Raw genomic sequence first — 19,298 nt, 5'->3', positions numbered from 1 at the left:
TGGTTGGATGAATGATAGTATATTGTATCTGCTACATTAATGATCTGACTCCTTCATCTGTTCTGCAAATTCAAAGACCCATGGCCCTTGCTAAATACCATGTACTTACGAAGTGGAGATAAGAGATCTGATCTTTTCTGTAGGTACTCCATTTCCAGACTGCTGTATCTTTCTTGATCACAAGATCGGTCCAGAGACTTCAGCTGGGAAACATAACCATCCAGGAAGCAATCAATCAGTGCTACCAGTTGCTCTGTCAGAATGTTTCGGAGGTTGCTGTCTGCCTGAGGATAAACCACTTTCAGGACAATCCCATGCTGGCGTTCTATTACTGTTCGGATGCCTGAAGGACCACTTGTTGCTATGAAATCACACAAAGTAATATGGTAAGTAAGGGTTCTATGGCGGCTAATGGAAAAACCAACTGCCTAAAAACTATCATCTCACTGCTGCTGGAAAAATAAATCACATAGGGCTTCAGTTGATACCTCTGTCCTGCTCAAATCCCATGTTCTCTATGGAAACTTCCTCAACAAAGCCAGGTAAACATGATACTTCTTCCTCCTAAATCCCTCTTATGCTGTTCTACTTACTTCCTTGTATTAAATCAACATTAAACATAGTGAACTCTCTCTCTCCTAGAAAGCCAGGACCTGCTTCCTTGAGTAACCATATGCCCTAAAATCTAGTAGACACAGAGTGCCTGGTGGGCTCAGTCACTAGAGCATGTGACTCTTGACCTTGGGATTCTAAGTTTGAGCTCCTCATTGAGGGTAGAGAGTACTTAAAAAAAAAAATCTAGGGGGATCCCTGGGTGGCTCAGTGGTTTAGCCCCTGCCTTCCGCCCAGGGCGTGATCCTGGAGTCCCGGGATTGAGTCCCATGTCGGGCTCCCTGCATGGAGCTTGCTTCTACCTCTGCCTGTGTCTCTGCCTCTCTCTCTCTCTCTCTCTCTGTCTCTCATGAATGAATAAATAAAATCTTTTAAAAAAAATCTAGTGTACACATAAGAAGTACTAGTTAAATTATGAAAAGATCTATAAATTATTCTAAGGGAATAAAAAGCAGTTTTCACAAGAATTGCTCATTCTGGAGATGGCATTTATTTTTCATTTCACTTATAAACCTGAACTAATGGGAGTATTATAGCTTCCAAAAACAGTCATTAGAAATATATTTTGCTAATAATAAATCAGTATGTTTGGGCTCAGTGCTTGCAAACTCACCCGTCCAAGGAACATATTCAGGTTCTTGTTCTAGCGGTTCTTCTCTTCTATACAAGGAGTTTCTATTTTGTCGATAATGACTAGCAGCTTGTAGCATGTCCTGGAATAAAATGTTAACACATGCAGAAAGTGATGAATCTCAGTATTTTTAAAGGTAATTCAAAACACCAAAGTCTATTAATACTAAAAAATACCAAGTCTGCAGAATTACTTTTTGGTTCTTTCTGCACTGAAATGCTTTACTTCATAATTTAGCTGCAGTTTTGGAAAATTATAATAACCAAAGTTGGAAAACCACTGCTATAAGATGGAACATTTTAATCAGTAATATAAATAGTAAGCTTTTGAGTAAGAGACTTATCTAGTTACTATAACATTAATACATTTGCAATGATATATACATATCCTTCTCCAAATAAAAGGTTTATCTTACCAAACAGAACTCAGGATTATAGATACTTTCAACATGCACAAGGCAAACATTAAATGTTTGGTAATTAATGTTTATGTTTGGCTGATTAATAAAATGACTGGTATTTTTCTACATTTTTGGAATTAAAGGTTAAATACATTTATAAATTAATGGTGATACAGACAAGAATATGGAAACCACTTTCTCTTCTATCCACACTCTGGTTTCTGATTTGCTGAAATCTTCACTGTAGTTTTGTACCTTGAGAATACTATTCACATTGATGACCACCTCAGCCCATTCAATGGATTCCAATGATGTATCCTTTAAGACCTGTTCCTCATGCTCCAGTAAGCACTCACAGACAGTGTCTACCCGGGACACCTGAAAGAGTAAGGAGAAGGCAATACTTACAACAATTATGGTGATGGGTAATAATTACAACTGCCCAGAATCTACTCAAGGGGCTTTTCTCATCAAAGGATGCCCTCAGCTCGATAGTCAGAATAAAATAGTTAATGGTGAAAATAAATTTAAAAGAAGTAGAGAAAATATCATGCAAGGGACCCTTGAACAACACAGGGTTGACCCTGCATGGGTCCACTCACACGTGGATATTTTTTGATACAGTACAGTACTATATATAGTATATATATGTACATATATGTACTTTCTCTTATGATTTTTGTAAAAATATTCTGACAGCGTAGGGGTTCAGCATCCTTAACCCCCTGTCCCTCTGCGTTCAAGGGTCAATTTTATATAACTTCTCACTGTTTTTTTCTAATTTTTTGTCATTATTAACATATGAATGTAATGGCGTAAAAATGTTCTTAAGCACTGAAACACCTGCTTCCAGTTTCAGCCCATGATTAAACTTCCTCCCTTTAGGGCAGCCCCAGTGGCGCAGCGGTTTAGCGCCGCCTGCAGCCCGGGGTGTGATCCTGGAGACCCGGGATCGAGTCCCACATCGGGCTCGCTGCATGGAGCCTGCTTCTCCCTCTGCCTGTGTCTCTGCCTCTCTCTCTCTCTCTGTGTCTCTATGAATAAATAAATAAAATCTTTAAAAAAAAAATAAATAAATAAAAATAAACTTCCTCCCTTTAAGTGGAATACTTACTAAATACATTTAGAGTCTGCACAGCAATTGGGCATGCAAAGAAAAAAGAGAAATGATGTTTGCCCTTAAGCTGACAAACTAGTTGAAGGAACAAGACATATGCACATACAAAATGTGGCCCAAAGAGAAGAACGCTGTTCTTTCTTTTCTATTTCAGGTATTAGTCAAAGGCATCCTAACGACCCCAGCAAGACACTTTTTGGCTCATTAAATTTATAAGATTAAATGTAAGAATTTCTTAATACTGTTAATGTGAAAATCATAAGAAAGCATATATGACATAAAAGAGAAAATAATATAAGAGCAAATAAAATGTCAAAACATTTGCTAATAAACACCTTCAATCATGTGAGTTACATACTCAGTGATTTCAAATACTGTTCATATGCTGACCCAATCGTCCATCCCTTAGGCAGTTAACTCTGCTTTATAGAACCCTAGGATTCAAAACTACATCTCGAAGGAATCTTAAGACCAGTAAATGTCACGAGGAATTAAGATAAATGGTGGTATCAATGGTCTTAAACATTCCCATTTTCCATATGGAGTGTTCTTTTGGAGAACCAATGATATTTTTAGTTTTGTTCTATCATATTCCTAAGATACTACTCATGAACTAATGTATTCAACTGATAATTTCCAGATCTTTCTCTCTCTTTTTTTTTTTTTTTGGTAAGTGGAAAATGCAGGTATACTGAATTTAACTAGTATCCTTTCCATTCTGATCCAAATGCAGAAAAAGGAACCAGGCTCCTACTCAATTCTTTCAAAAAATTTGTTAATAACTTAAAATCTTTCTTTTGCCATGTTAAATTATGTATGAACAAAGACCAAAAAAGGACACAAAAGTTCTAACAGTTTGTGAAAGAAATCACAATCACCTTAAGGATCCTACCTTTTTCCCTTCAAAACCCCAAATCCTCTCAAACTTGAGGCTTTGCAAGGCTTACCACCCCTCATTTCAAATTCCTTTCCTCAAATATATTGAAACCTACTAACTCTCCTTATAGTACTCCAATTCTTCCAGTCAAAAAGCCAGATGGCTCTTACAGACTAGTTCAGGATCTTAGAATTATCAATGAGGCAGTCTTCCTCATCCCCCTCATCGTCCCCGATCTACATATACACTCTTCTCCCCCACCATTCCAAGGTGGGGCACATTCTTCACTATTCCCATCTCCCCAGAATCCCAAGAGCGACCCCAACACCTTACACTCCCAACAGTAGGTAGACAGTTCTCTCGCAGGGTTTTAGGAATGGCCCCCACCTCTTCGGACAAGTTCTAGCATCAGATATCTCTGATTTCTCCCTCCCAAATAGTACTTCATCCTGTAAGCGACCTTCTCCTCCGCAGTCCTTCTTTGTCCGCTTCTATTTCTGACACCATCACTCTCCTCCCCTTCCTAAATAACAAAGAGTTAGGGCTAAGTGCAGACACCTGTGAGTTTTATCTGTAAGCTTGGCCAGGGGTAGGGGAATGGGGGCTTTGTATAGATTCCTTTCAGAATGGTAAGATCGTGAAATGTGAGGTTAAGGGATGTCTGGGTGGCTCAGCGGTTGAGCATCTGCCTTTGCCTCAGGGCGTGATCCTGGGTCTGGGGATCAAGTCCCGCATTGGGCTCCCTCTGGGGAGCCTGCTTCTCCCTCTGCCTATGTCTCTGCTTCTCTCCCTGTGTCTCCTGTGAATAAATAAAATCTTAAAAAAAAAATAAAATAAATGTGAGGTAAACTATTTTTATTTATTTCATTCAATTTTGGGCATATTTCCTAGATTAAAGAAAAACAAAATTAAATTAAAAAGTGCTTTGCCTTACATTCCCTAGGAAAAAAACTAACCCAAATATATAAAAACAAGGCATTCTTAAAACTAAACACATTTATGGAATCAAAAGAAAATGTGAACATAGTTCAGCGTCTTAAATTATTTTTAGGTTATAGTACAAGGAACACAGTCAACCCTTAAACAATGCAGGTTTAAACTGCATCCATCCACTGATGCACAGATTAGTTTTCGATACAGTACTGTGAGCTTTCTCTTATGTAAATTTTAATATTTCCTTTATTGTAAGAATACAGTATGTAATATATATGTAATATAACATGCAAAACGAGGGGATCCCTGGGTGGCGCAGTGGTTTAGCGCCTGCCTTTGGCCCAGGGCACGATCCTGGAGACCCGGGATCGAATCCCACGTCAGGCTCCCAGTGCATGGAGCCTGCTTCTCCCTCTGCCTGTGTCTCTGCCTCTCTCTCACTCTGTGTGACTATCATAAATAAATAAAAATTAAAAAAATAAATAAAAAAATAATAAAAGAGTATCGTATATGTTAAAAAAAAAAACATGCAAAAAGGGTATTAATTTAACTACTGGTAAGGCTTCTGGTCAACAGTAAGCTAATAGTAGTTAAGTTTTTGGAAAGTCAGAAGTTATTTATTTATTTTATTTTATTTATTTTTATTTTTTATTTTTTTAATAAATTTATTTTTTATTGGCGTTCAATTTAGCAACATACAGAGTAACACCCAGTGCTCATCCTGTCAAGTGCCCCCACCACCAGTGCCTGTCACCCTTTCACCCCCACCCCCCGCCCTCCTCCCCTTCCACCACCCCTAGTTCGTTTCCCAGAGTTAGGAGTCTTTATGTTCTGTCTCCCTTTCTGATATTCCCCACACATTTCTTCTCCCTTCCCTTATATTCCCTTTCACTATTATTTATATTCCCCAAATGAATGAGAACATATAATGTTTGTCCTTCTCCGATGGAAAGTCAGAAGTTATATATGGATTTTCCACTGTGCAAGGGGGTCAGCATCCCATGTTGTTTAAGGGTCAACTGTATTAAGAAGGAAAAAAAGACTTCTTAGCATAGCCTGTTAGATCCTGGATCATAGCTAGACTGTAGTCAGAAGGAAATAAAAATGAGACTCACCAAATAAGAATTAAAAGTTCCCCAAATGTAAAAAACAGTTCCAAATTTCAGAGGTGGGGGGTGAGCTAGCACCATTAGCATCACTATCTTTACGAGAGGGAATAAAGTCTCCCCTGCCCCTTCACGAGGTTGTAAGAAGTTGCATGAGAACAAGAGCTGTATACTATTATCACAATGATCAGCTACCACCAACTGGACAGTATCTTAATCTTTTCTCCCTCTGAAGTTTGCAGTAGGTTTTTCTTTTCCTTTGAAAATAAATCTGATTTTAAAAGCAAAGTAGATGATAGGATCCTAGCAGGTAGCGAGAAGAGTTTAGTAAAGGGATGATTTACAGTGGTGCTGGCAGGGGTAAGGGGATCTACAAAGGAAGGTGCAACATCTAGGGGAGCCACTATTAAGTCCAGGTGTGAAAGGGCACTGGGAGGAAGCAGTATTGGAAACCTGAAAAGCAGCAATGGAGAAGCCACAGTCTCTGACAGAAGGCAGAGCAAACTGCAGTGGAAGCAGGGAAGGAATGAGAACAAATATCAACAGACAGCCACTCCCCACCTGATAGTGCCTCACCATTATCAAAGACAACAGGAAGCCAGAGGGTCAAGGGAACCTGCTGATGAAGATGCCCTCTGGGGCAGTCAAGAGTGGATTTGGAGAGGCAAAAGGAAAACATTCAGCAGATAGTAGAAAAAACTTAATCAATTTTGCAAGCTCTAATTTATATGGAATGTGATAAATGAATATGGAGTCCTATTTAAAATTTCACTGAGATTTTTTTGTCCTCAATCTCATCCCTGTTCACGGCATAATCCACAAATGGCATAGTTCTACGAAGCCACATTAAGAGCAAAAGGACTCTTACTTCTCTAAAAAAGACGTCTGCAGGAGTCAGGTTGGATGGGATTTCACAGTCCCTCTTGTTTAAAGCAATCATTATTGCTGTGTTCACCAGGTCAGAGAGCCTCGAATGGTAGTTCTTGAGAACAATGGCAGCTGATAACTTTTCAGCATGCTCGCAGAGCAACAGTCGAGTTGCCATGGGCATCCCTCTTACTGCAAAAGTGCCAAGACGTCCAAATAAGCCAACCTAGTGAAAATACAAACACATGTTCTTAGAAAGCATTTACCGTAACACATGAAATAATGCAGTCTTTTCTCCACCAGAAGCACGATGGGTAGAGAGCCACTGGCCTTAGCTGTCCCCAAGAAAGTACCATGGCTATCTCTTCTTTTTGCTGTTCTAAACTCTCTCTCTCTCTCTCCCCCCCTTTCCTCCCCTCCCCTCTCCTTCAGCCAGAGCCATTAGCACCTATAAGAAAGTATAGATTCTCCTCTTCTGAGATTATGGTCATTTTGCTACTCTACCTTATTTCTCATTATTTATGGTTATCAAAAGTGTAAAACTGCTCTTTACTACCTAACTATCCAAGATTCTAGATCTTTGTGAACAAGACAGTCAGCAGTCTTCATCTTCAGTGACTAATTTCCAGAACCCTAAAGCCACGAGGAGAGTGGGACAGTGTTTAATCCTCTGCACTACTACCTCTGATCTGCCTGGTGGCAGATTCCTGATGTGTTACTAGGTTGAGTTCTTGTGAGCTTTCTCATCTGATAAAGTGTTAACATACCAACTAGGAAGAAACCAAGAGATACATCTAAATACTGAAATCTTTTCCACATTTTATTACTGAGTGACTTGATTTTTGTATGCCTAGGTTTATTTTTTAAAAAGTACACAGAAAGCAAAAATAAACAATGCCCCAAATCTCTAAATCCTACTAACATGGATAAAAAAACACATATGGTAAGAAAACTTTTTTTTTTTTTATGAATTAGATTTCTTAAAACAATGAGGAATCTACCACTTGCTAAATGGGCTAAACGGTTTTCTGCAAATCCCTCATGAGGTTAGTAACAGTCTTCTCTTCTTATTTTTTAAAGTATAAAGATAGCTCCACAGTGTATAAATGGAAAGCCACAAGGGAAGGCTGCTTCCCATACAATAGACATCAGAATCATTGAGGAACATCAGCAGTCAAGACAGGAGGAACAAGAATTAGTTATAGTGAAAAGCCAAAACAACTTGTGTCTTGGCAAGTCTGGCTTACAATTGTATGTCGAGAAGAAAAATTGCAACATCAGCCAACTGAAAACAAAAGATAAAAGATGACATTCACGCGTCTTTTCCCTTTTTTCTCTGTGCAAAAATGCTCTTTCATTTTTTCTGAATGATAGATTACTTCTACACTGCAACCCAACATGGAAATGCCGTGTGCCCAGGACGAGACACCAGTGGTGCCTCTCCCTGACTACCACTGTGAGCAAGAATCTGGGCAATAAGAGGATGAACAGGACCTCTTCTGGCTGGAGAACCATTTCTTGCCACTTTGCTGCTGAATTCACTCATTTAACTGCTCCAAGAAAAGCTGCACCCTGACTTCTGAGAATCTATAGCAATTATATACATAATAAACTATCAACTAAGAGGACAGACAGCACACAGGAACCCTTCTTTCAGCGAATACAACTGAAACAGAATGGGTGTGATAAACCTGGGCCAGAATGAAGTATAATACTGTAGGTCAAACCTCAAGGATCTCAAGAATATTCTCTATCATCCCAAATGAATAACAAGGCCAGGAAAGAAGGAGTGAAGAGAAGCTCTAACCATGGAAGAGAAGGTGTGCATAGTGGAATGAAAGGAGTTCATGCCTTAATATGCCACACGGAGGACACACTAATTTATCAGAGGGTGAGAGAGCCACAGAGCAGGAGTGGTTGCCATATCTCTGGTACAGCCTCCCTGGGCTTCAGAAACCCTGCTGGAGTCACTCAGCTCTTGGAGGCAGTGTCCATTGCAAGGTAGTATCTAGCTGGATCTAAAAGCCATTCTGGGTATGCTTTTGTTTGTATTGCTTTTAATATTTTAGAGCTTATTACTGTTTATTATTACTAATGTAAATAATTATATACCAGATACTTATATCCAAGGAAATACTTCTGAATAGAAGGCTCTCCTCCTCAAGCCAGACTCCAGGCCAACAAGGCCATATCTCTTGCCAAAGGGGATAAGAATTAATATCAAGGGCTCAGTGGGGGATACTCCAGTAAAAAAAAAAAATTAAGTAAGGAATTGATTCTAATGGTACTTCAAAATCATAAACCCATATATCAAAATCTGTTACTCTTCACTATCTTTTTAATAATACAAAGTAAATTCATGAAAACCTAAGTTTACATAAAAGCACATAGAATATCACAGAATATTAGAAGTAAAAACACTTCTGCAGAAATACACTATTTTTCTTCTTTTTATCCTGTTTTCAATGCAGTTTTTATACTTGAATAGCTCCCCCTCCCCTACCAACGCTGGAGTTATATTTATTTTTATGGCATCAACGAAAATGGGAAACACTCACTGGTCATGTCCCACTCCACAAACCACCTCAGAGTAAGAGGATCTCCCACTATCCTAGGGAGATCTAACAGAAGACACAGTAAAGCCAAGTGTCCTGGCCATCCCTGTTCACAGCAACTAGGATACTTACTTGGTGAATAAAGTCCATAAGAAAAGAATGGGCTTTCATCTTGTCTTCTAGCTGATGAAGAATAATCAGTGATGTATTGCTAAACCCAGGTGCTTCTGTTGAAACAAAGTAACAAAATTTAAACACATAACATACCGGCTTTACAATTACTGCTATTAAAATGAATATAAAGATAAAAAAATCTATAAAAAAAAAACTGCCAACCTTTCAATGCAATTATTTGTAACATTACCCAAGAGTTAAAAAATTTAGAGGGAAATTTTGGGAGTTCGACACAATTCATATTGTATTTATTCAAAACACAAGCCATGTTATTATTAATCATTTATATTTTTCTGAGCTTGACAGCTCAAAATAAAGTCAAAGAAAAAAGGTAACCATTAATGTTTCCTTATTAACCTTCTAATGAGGCATAGCAAACTTGCTAAGTAGGAAATGTGGGAGAGAAATGGACATTTGAGACAGTTTGTTGGTATTTGGGTATGCTTGAGTGCCCCTGATGCTGTGGTGGAAGTGTAAGAGGGATAGTCACCCAGGGCAAAAAGAAAGCACTGGGCAGAGAGACATGATATGCCCACTTCTATACACTGAGATTTGCTCATTGCTGCTCTTAGGGAAATGTATAATTTCTATTAGGCAAATATAGGGATTATGCCAAAAGTATCATTTAATTTGGGAGCTAATATGCTTTTTTCTTTTTTAATTTTTATTTATTTATGATAGTCACAGAGAGAGAGAGAGAGGCAGAGACACAAGCAGAGGGAGAAGCAGGCTCCATGCACCGGGAGCCCGATGTGGGATTCGATCCCGAGTCTCCAGGATCGTGCCCTGGGCCAAAGGCAGGCGCCAAACCGCTGCGCCACCCAGGAATCCCGGGAGCTAATATGCTTACTTATGTCACCAATTTCCTTTTAGAAACAAAATGGTGAGAAAGGTAAGTAGTGCTAATTAATCTCCTTCAGACAGAACAAGCAGGATGTGCTGCATTATTCCTTCAGTTTTTATTATGCAGATCTGTTGAGCCTTTTCCAAAATCTACTATAAAGTAAGTTACAACTTTTTTAAAAATAGTAAATTTATAATTGTTTCACCTAAAAAACATGCTTTGAGACATGCTTTAATAAAAAAACCAAAATATTCTCAAAACAGATCACTCCATAATATGAAAAGTAGAAGTTCTTACCCTCAGGGACAGACTCAGCCCACCGTGGGTCAGAGGCTGGGTAGTCATCCACCAGGTCCACACTGATTTGGGTAACAGCTTTGTCTAATTCACAATCAGAATCCATATCAGAGTGGGAGGAAAAGAGCTCATCAACCATCATTTGAGCATGACCTAGATCTTTTCTGAAATAAAATTGGAAAATAAAAGTATTAAAGGAGGCAAATCATTTTCAAAATTCACTATTAAAAAGTTAATGGTGGGGATGCTTGGGTGGCTCAGTGGCTGAGTGTCTGCCTTTGGCTCAGAGCATGATCCTGGGGCTTAGGGATTGAGTCCGGCATCAGGCTCCTTGTGAGGAGCCTGCTTCTCCCTCTACGTCTCTCTCTCTCTCCCTCTCTCTCCCTGTGTGTGTCTCTCATGAATAAACAAAATCTTAAAAAAAAAAAAAAAGAAAAGAAATGAGGTAAATATTGGCAACTGGCCGGATCTGTATGTTTTTGCTCTGAAATTGAATGGATTATGGTAGAACACTTGTAGAACTCCAGTGGTAGCAAAAGGGGCTAAAAAAGAAAATAAGCTTGGAGAAGACAAGCACAGCTGTGGGTATGTTCAAACTGAGGTGCCTGTGAATGTACAATTGCTCTGGAACATTCTTCATTTGTATATAATGGCCTAGAGTATGGTAGATCTGGGTTTCTTCGGCAAATGAAGTCAAGGAAAGAGAAAAAAAAAGGCAAGGAGAAAGAAAAATTATGATAGACAACAGCAAAGGTAGACTAGTTTTCAGGCAGTTTAAACAGGAACAAACAAAAGGGGTGGTAGCTCAAAGGGGAACACAAAAAGATTGGTCTTTTTTTTTTTTAAGTAGGCTCCATGCCCAGCTGAAGCCCAACATGAAGCTTGAACTCATGACTCTAAGATCAAGACCTGAGCTAATATCAAGAATCAGACACTTAAAGGACTGAGCCACCCAGGTGCTGTTTTTTTTTAAAAGGTGTGTGTGTGTGTGTGTATGTGTGTGTGTGTGTGATAGAGAGAGAGAGAGATCGCAGTAGGGGTGGAGGAGCAGAGGGAGAGAGAAACCCAAGCAGATGTGCCACTGAGCATGGAGCCCAATGTGCAGCTCTATCTCACAACCCTGAGATCATGACTTGAGCTGAAACTACAAGTCAGATGCTTAACTGACTGTGCCACCCAGGCATCCTGCCCCTGGTCGTTTTTTACATGACACATTAAATATGATTAATGGCTGGTGAGAAGAAGCCAGCACAAAAGAGGTCAAAGATACAGAAGATAAGTAACAAAGAACATAATTTCAAAATGAAATTCAAAACAAAGGCAAAGAGGGGTGCCTGGGCGGCTCAGTGGATTGAGGCCCATGTTGGTTCTACATTCAGCTGGGAGTCTGCTTGAGGTTCTCTCTCTTCTCCCTCTGCCTCTCCCCTTCACTAACCCCCCCCACTCTCTCTCTATATTTATATATATAAACAATATATATATTAATATATAATATATAAATAGAATCTTTAAGACAATAACAAAAGACAGCTTCTTCTTAGAAAGAACACCCTTTCCTACTTTATAGGGAGGGAAAGAGGAAAAGTAGCTGAGGCGCAGCTAAGTTTGTAGGTAGTAAGTCCAGGGAGTTGGCTTCTATTATCTCTGTGAAGTAGGAGGCTGATTTGTCTGCTAGGTACGGGAGAGGAGGCAGAGAAATGGGACAGGTGGAGGAGAGGTAGAAAAGCACTGAAATGGACCCCTGGTAGAACAGGAGATGGAACTAAATAGATAAACACAGAAAAACTGCCTAGAAGTGGTTAAGGCCAAGCTGAAGCTGGAAACCTGATTATGCTACAGGTTATAGGAATACAGTTGACTATGGCAAGATAACCAATAATTATTTAAATTAACAAAGTAAGTTCCTTAAAACTCTCATGAGCAAAAGATCTTATATTTATATAGAGCCAATAAAATGAAAATCAAAATAATATAAAAATTAATTTCAAAGAAAAGATGCCATAAAAATCACAATATTACCTTAGCAAAAACTAAACACAGAATACTTCTGAATGCTGTCTACCAATTTCAACCCTCAGGGAGCATTTGGCAATGTCTGAAGATAATTTTGGTTGTCGCAAGTCAGGGGAGGATGCTATTGGCATCAAGTGGGAAGAGGCCAGTTATGTCTGCTACACACACTACAATTCACAGGATAAAAAATTGTGATGGCCTCAAATGTCAACAGTGATGAAGTTGCAAAACTGCTTTAAAAGTACAATTCCGGGGATCCCTGGGTGGCTCAGCAATTTAGCATCTGCCTTTGGCCCAGGGCATGGACCTGGAGTCTTGGGATGGAGTCCCACATTGGGCTCCCTGCATGGGGCCTGCTTCTCCCTCTGCCTGTCTCTCTCCCTCTGTCTCTCATGAATGAATAAATAAAATCTTTAAAAAAAAATAAATAAAAGTATGATTCCATTTGTGAAGAGTCTAATTCTTTAAGATGATTAATAGGCGACAACACCCCAGAAGTGGTTACTTGTTAACCTCATAGTACTTCAACCATGCCACACAGGGTAAGCTGAAGATATGGCTGTGCTAGAGACCCATGACCCTATTTCTAAGGTTACTATACTCTCAGGACTTCAGGTCAGTGATTCCTTTTCATGCTTAATAATCTTCCCCTATAAACAAAATCTTCCCCTATAGAACATTTAGAAATGACTATATACGTTGAATAGCATCCCTTCCCAAATCCACATTCACCCAGAACCTCAGAATATAACTTATCTGGAAATAAGGTTTTTGCATACACACACACACAAAATCAGTTATGATGAGGATATAGTGGATTAGGTGGGCTCTAAATCCAATGACTGTGTTATAATTACGCCATGTAAAGGCAGATACATGGGGAAGAAGCCCATGTGACTATGGAGATAACTGGAGTAATCTATGTACCAGCTAAGGAATGTTGATGATTGCCAGCAACCACCAGAATCTAGGAGGAAAACAAGCAAACATTCTTCCCTAGAACCTTCAGAGGGAGCATGGCCCTGCTAACACTTCTGGACTTCTGGACTCCAGAACTGTGACAGAATAAATTTCTATTAAGTCACCCGGTTTGTAGTGATTTCTTATAGCAGCCACAGGAAACTAATACTAGGACTATGGTGACTTGCATCATTATCATTTAAATTTTGAGATGCCACAGATCTGTCAAAATTGTTAATGTATGCAAGGCATAATCGTAATCTTTTAATCCAAATCTTGGCAGTAAGACTGAACTGCCAAGTTTTCTAATGGTGCCCTCTTCTGGCTAAGAACTAAGCTCAGCAGATCATTATGATGGCACAAATTGGTTAAACTGTCAAAGCACTGTAGGGTCTAACTATTTACTATCTCTTTTGTGGGAGTGAGCCCCGACACACCAGATACTACTAAGTGGGACTATGGGATCACAAACTGAGAACTAGGGAATATGGAGGTAGTTAACTCTGAGTTTTTAACTTCAAAATAAAAATCTGCCAGATAAACTTATGATCCTTCATACAGTTCAATGGCCACCCCAATCCAATGGCCAATCCACTCAACACCTCATAAAGAAACAAATGTTAAGAAATGTTAAGGAATGTTAAGGAATCTGTTTAAAGTCTTACACAGCTACTTAGGGGCAGGGCAAAGGCTAGATCTCAATTTTCCTTAGTGTTCATTCAAATGTGAATTTATGTTTTAAAGAAGGCATATGATATGCAGAATACATAACTGGGACAAACACATGACTGAATTCACCTTAAAACCAGAAGTACAGGTCAGCAACTGTGGCAAACTGAGCACAATCATTCCCTTCCCATATACACACTCCTTGTTAGCACCCTCCCAATGGGGGCGGGGGGGGCGCTAGGGGTTTACCCCTGTGACTTACTCTGGCCAATGGGATATCAGCAAATATGACCCAAACAGAGATTTAAAAATCACTTGTACACTGAAGCTTATTCTCTTGCCATTCCAGGAACCCTGAGATACATAAACAAGGCTAGGGTAGCTTGCTAGATGAATGAAGACAGGGCATATGAGCAGAGAGATGACCAGCCAGGGCCTGGAAGCAAGTCTAGCTGCCATGGCTGGCAGGTGATCACAGAGAGTGAATCCAGATAGGAACCATAAAATGTCCACCTGAGCCCAATCTCAAACAGCCAGACTACAGAATCATGAGTTATGCTAAATAAGCCACTAGTTCTCTGGTGATTTTGTATGCAACACAACCGAATGAATAAGCCAAGTCTAATTTCTTTATAACATCAATAGACCTTCATATGCAAGTAATTTGCCTTCACAGTAAACATAAAACATGCTTGTAAGATGTCTTTCAGGATCAACATTTTAAACAGCATATAGTTATCCATTAAGTGGGAGGGTACGTTATATCATGTTTTTTTCCTAGACTAATTGAAAGCCTCTTATGGCTACCAAGTTTAGATAAGTTTGTTAAAGCATTAAAGCTAAGAAAAACATTTTCTCCTTAGTGGGATCATTCCTCCTACTTGCCCCCAACAGTCAATAAATAAGTAGCATGTCACGAAAATGTGACATAATTAAGCCATAATTTAAAAAACTTTTCATACCTGCAGTATTGCAGAAAAGCAGCTTTTAACAATTTGGTTTTATCTTCCTGGGCTATGGTTTCATTCTTTGTAGAAGCCTCAAAAACCATACTCTGTCAAATAAAAAAACTGTAATTCAGAGGTGAAGGTATCAGAATATTCTGAATTATTGAACTAAAAACTGCATCAAACCCACCTATGACAACAACACAGACACAAGCTGTTTACCATGTCCTTCATACTAGCACTTTATATACTTAAATTTTTTGGAACAAAATAAAATGGACCAAATGATCAACTAAAGTCTTATCAAGGGGTGCCTGGGTGGCTCAGTCAGTTAAGCATCTGCTTTCGGCTCACGTCATGATCTTGGGGTCCTGGGATCAAACCCCACATTGAGCTCCCTGCTCAGCAGAGAGCCTGCTGCTCCCTCTCCCTCTGCTGCTCCCTTCCCCCTGCTTGTGTGCGCTAATAAATAAAATCTTAAAAAAAAAAGTCTTATCAAAAAGGTATACATAAAGCAATCCTGAAAAATAAAAAACTAGGGAAGGTATCACAATCCCAGATTATCAAGTTATACTACAAAGCTGTAGTAATCAAAATAGTATGGTACTGGCACAAAAACAGACATACAGATCATTGGACTAGAGAGCCCATAAATAAAGCTACAAATGTATGATCAATTAATCTTCAACAAAGGAGACAAGAATATGCAGTGGGAAAAAGACCATCTCTTCAACAGTGTCAGGAAAACTAAATAATTACATGCAAAAAAAGGAAACTGGACCACTTTCCTATACTATACACAAAAATATACTCAAAATGTGATTAAGGAACTAAATTTGAGACCTAAAACCATAAAAATCCTAGAAGAGAGCACAGGCAGTAATTTCTCTGACACTGGATGCAGCATTTTTCTAGATATGTTTCCTAAGGCCAAGGACACTAAAGAAAAAACCAACTAGAAGAACCACATCAAAATAAAAAGCTTATGCACAGGACAGCCCAGGTGGCTCAGCAGTTTAGTGCCGCCTTCAGTCCAGGGCCTGATCCTGGAGACCTGGGATTGAGTCCCACGTCAGGCTCCCTGCATGGAACCTGCTTCTCCCTCTGCCTGTGTCTTTGCCTCTCTCTCTCTCTCTCTCATGAATAAATAAATAAAATCTTAAAAAAAAAAAAAAAAAAAAAAAGCTAAAGGAAAACCTACTAAATGGAAGAAGATATTTGCAAATAACATATCCAATAAACGGTTAGTATATAAAATATATAAAGAACTGATAGGGACGTCTGAGAGGCTCAGCAGTTGAGTGTGTGCCTTTGGCCCAGGGCGTGATCCTGGAGTCCCGGGACTGAGTCCCACATCGGGCTCCCTGCATGGAGCCTGCTTCTCCCTCTGCCAATGTCTCTGCCTCTCTCTCTGTCTCTCATGAATAAATAATAAAATCTTTTAAAAAAAATAACTAATACAACTCAACACCCAAAAACAACCCAATTAAAAAACAGGCAGAAGACATGAACAGACATTTCTCCAAAGAAGACATCCATATGGCTGACACATGAAAAAAAGCTCAAAATCATTCTTCATCAGGGAAATGCAAATCAAAACCTCAATGAGATATCACCTCACACCTATCAGAATGACTAAAGTCAGAAACACAAGAAATACTAAGCACTGGCGAGGATGTGGACAAAAGAGGAACTGTTGCACACTACTGATGGGAATGCAAACTCATGCAGCCACTGGAAAACCGTATGGAGAGACGCCTGGGTAGCTCAGCAGATGAGCGTCTGCCTTTGGCTCAGGGCATGATCCCAGGATTGAGTCCCATATCAGGCTCCTTGCAGGGAGCCTGCTTCTCCCTCTGCCTAAATAAATATAAATATATAAATATAAATAAATATCTTTTAAAAAAAGCCAGTATAGGAATTGCTCAAAAAATTAAAACAGAACTATCATATGACCCAGTAATTCCACTACTGGGTAGTTACCCAAAGAATACAAAAACACTAATTCAAAAAATATATATGAAACCCTATGTTTATTGCAGCATTATTTACAACAGTCAGATTATGGAAGCAGTCCAAGTATCCATCAGTGGATGAATGGATAAAGAAGATGTGGTACATACATAAAATGGAATATTACTCAGCCATAAAAATGAATGAAAATTTGCCATTTGCCACAACATGGATAAATCTAGAGACTATAAGACTAAGTGAAATAAGTCAGAGAAAGATAAATACCAAATGATTTCACTCATATGTGGAATTTAGGAAATCAAATAAATAAAGAAAAAAAAAAAGAGACAAAGTAAAAAACAGACTCCTATTTTATTTGTTTATTCCACAAACTAGTGGTCACCAAAGGGGAGGGTGGGGTAAGGAATGGGTGAAATAGGTGATGGGGATTAAGAGTATATTTATCATAATGAGCACTAAGTAATGTATACAATTACTGAATCACTGTATTATACATCAGAAACTAGGATAACACTATGTTAACTACACTAGAATTAAAAATAAAAATAAATAAAAAATATGGATTGACATACAGTTAAAAAAAAAGGCATATATAATTTAGGAATTATATTGTAAATAAAACTATCTGGGGGTTTCATCATTAGCCACACAACTTTTTATTGGTTTGCTCTTACACAATTCATCGCAATGGATATTACTAAGGAAAATGGTTGATTTCAAGCTTAAACAGATTTAGAAAAATCTCAAAGAAGAATATTCTAAGCTTCAGAACATAAGCAGTATTATAAAAACCACATGACTACAAATGAATAAAAGTAAAAAAAAATTGTTACCTTCTGTTGAAACTACCAAGTTATTTTAATTTTGAACTCTAAAAATAGTCTATATATTTCATATTGTATTCAAATGGAAATGACCTCAAGTGGTATTTTTAGTCTCTTGTAAAAGAATGATACAAATACCCAGATCAGGGTATTTCGTAATTCTAGATGAAGAAAAAAAATTGATGGTTTTTATCCCACTCTGTCAAAATCATCCCAAAATAGCCAGAAGCGCAACCACCTGAACATCTGTGATTCCAACTACAACACATAAAGATGGAAACCAGAAGAAGGAATGAAAGATTACAGAGCAGACAGGAGACAGGCAAACCAGGGTGTGTGTGTGGTGCAGACACAAGTCCTGGCAAGGATTTGTGGATAATGAAAAGGAAGTTTCGAAGATGCCAGTAGATGCAGAGTTTCTAAAGATTTGACTGTGAGGAAAACCATACAGGCATTTAAAGAGCTCCTGGAGGCCATGAGAAGATGGGCCATATATTAAAGAAAAGTGAAAGGAAATATAAAATTGGTCCATTAAACACTCCGAGAATCACATAAAGGTGAATAATGAAGGACACGTAATCAGCACACTACTTGATTCAGTGAACTATAAGTAATATTCACATTGTTATTAAAGGGAAAAAATTTATACTGGGATGATAAATGCAGAGGCAGGACTACAGATTACCCTAAATCCTTATCCTGTAATAGGATATCAACAAATGTCTAAAACTGATGAATTAAGAGATAGCAACATATGATATTACTTAGAAATATGGAAACAGATAGAAACAGCTAAAAGACTTAAAAGGAGTTGCTACTGGAAAAGAGGACAGAGGAGATGAAGGAATTATTTTTTCATCACAACTCTTTTAAAACTGTTAAACTAAAACATCTGTGGGAAATACTCTGATAAAAATCTTAAAATCTTATGGAACCAAATTACCTCATTGCTGGGTCCAGCAACTGAAGATGCTAGAGAATCTTCAAGGTCTTCTGCTAATATGGACACACCTTCCCTTGAAGTAATAGACACCAATCCACTGTTTCTAGAAAAAAGGATAGGAAAACCACCGCAGGAACCAGCTCCTAAAATACTATCTCCTAAAAGGAAAATATACAGACATACATAACAAATAAAATTCTTTCTAAAATCTACTGCCCTCAACAGAAAATCATCTTGATATATTAAGAACTTTTTTTTTCCCTTTACAATATTCTTCCTACTTTGAACTCAGCTTTTTAATTTTAGATCAAATGTCAGGAACCTGTTGTTATTTGAAAAAACAAGCTCTGTGTCCTTCATTTTGGGGACAATTAAAAACTAGCCTTGCAAGATAGCGGTAAGTATAATCAGCCAAAAAATAAAATTATTCATTCTGCAAAACTCAGATGACAGCTTTTTCCAATTCAAGGGAGTCCTCTTGCCCTCTGTCTTTCTTTACTTATTAAATAGGCCAATGGAGAAGGGAAAAAGTCTCAGGTTGCTCAATGCCTTGAT

At 38.5% G+C, this 19,298-nt stretch overlaps 1 protein-coding gene and 1 long non-coding RNA gene across 3 annotated transcripts in view; one reads left to right on the top strand and one right to left on the bottom strand.

Moving 5' to 3' along the window:
* Positions 1–19,298, bottom strand: part of NUP133 (nucleoporin 133) — a 53,959-nt gene that overhangs the window by 15,715 nt on the left and 18,946 nt on the right. For both annotated transcript variants that reach the window (XM_077894557.1, XM_077894558.1), the window contains exons 11-18: positions 18,744–18,901; positions 15,018–15,109; positions 10,414–10,577; positions 9,231–9,325; positions 6,545–6,769; positions 1,899–2,021; positions 1,226–1,325; positions 110–361 (exon numbers count right to left, since the gene is read on the bottom strand). In XM_077894557.1, coding sequence (XP_077750683.1) covers positions 110–361; positions 1,226–1,325; positions 1,899–2,021; positions 6,545–6,769; positions 9,231–9,325; positions 10,414–10,577; positions 15,018–15,109; positions 18,744–18,901 — 1,209 coding nt within the window. The remainder of the gene's footprint in view (positions 1–109; positions 362–1,225; positions 1,326–1,898; positions 2,022–6,544; positions 6,770–9,230; positions 9,326–10,413; positions 10,578–15,017; positions 15,110–18,743; positions 18,902–19,298) is intronic.
* On the top strand, positions 88–12,872 carry LOC144312184 (uncharacterized). The gene is made up of 2 exons (XR_013377615.1): positions 88–386; positions 7,918–12,872. It is a non-coding gene; the product is annotated as an uncharacterized LOC144312184 (long non-coding RNA).

The sequence above is a fragment of the Canis aureus genome, chromosome 4, assembly GCF_053574225.1.
Source record: "Canis aureus isolate CA01 chromosome 4, VMU_Caureus_v.1.0, whole genome shotgun sequence".
Classification (NCBI taxonomy): domain Eukaryota; kingdom Metazoa; phylum Chordata; class Mammalia; order Carnivora; family Canidae; genus Canis; species Canis aureus.
Note: the sequence above shows the minus strand (reverse complement) of the source record. Positions and strands in the feature narration are given on the sequence as shown.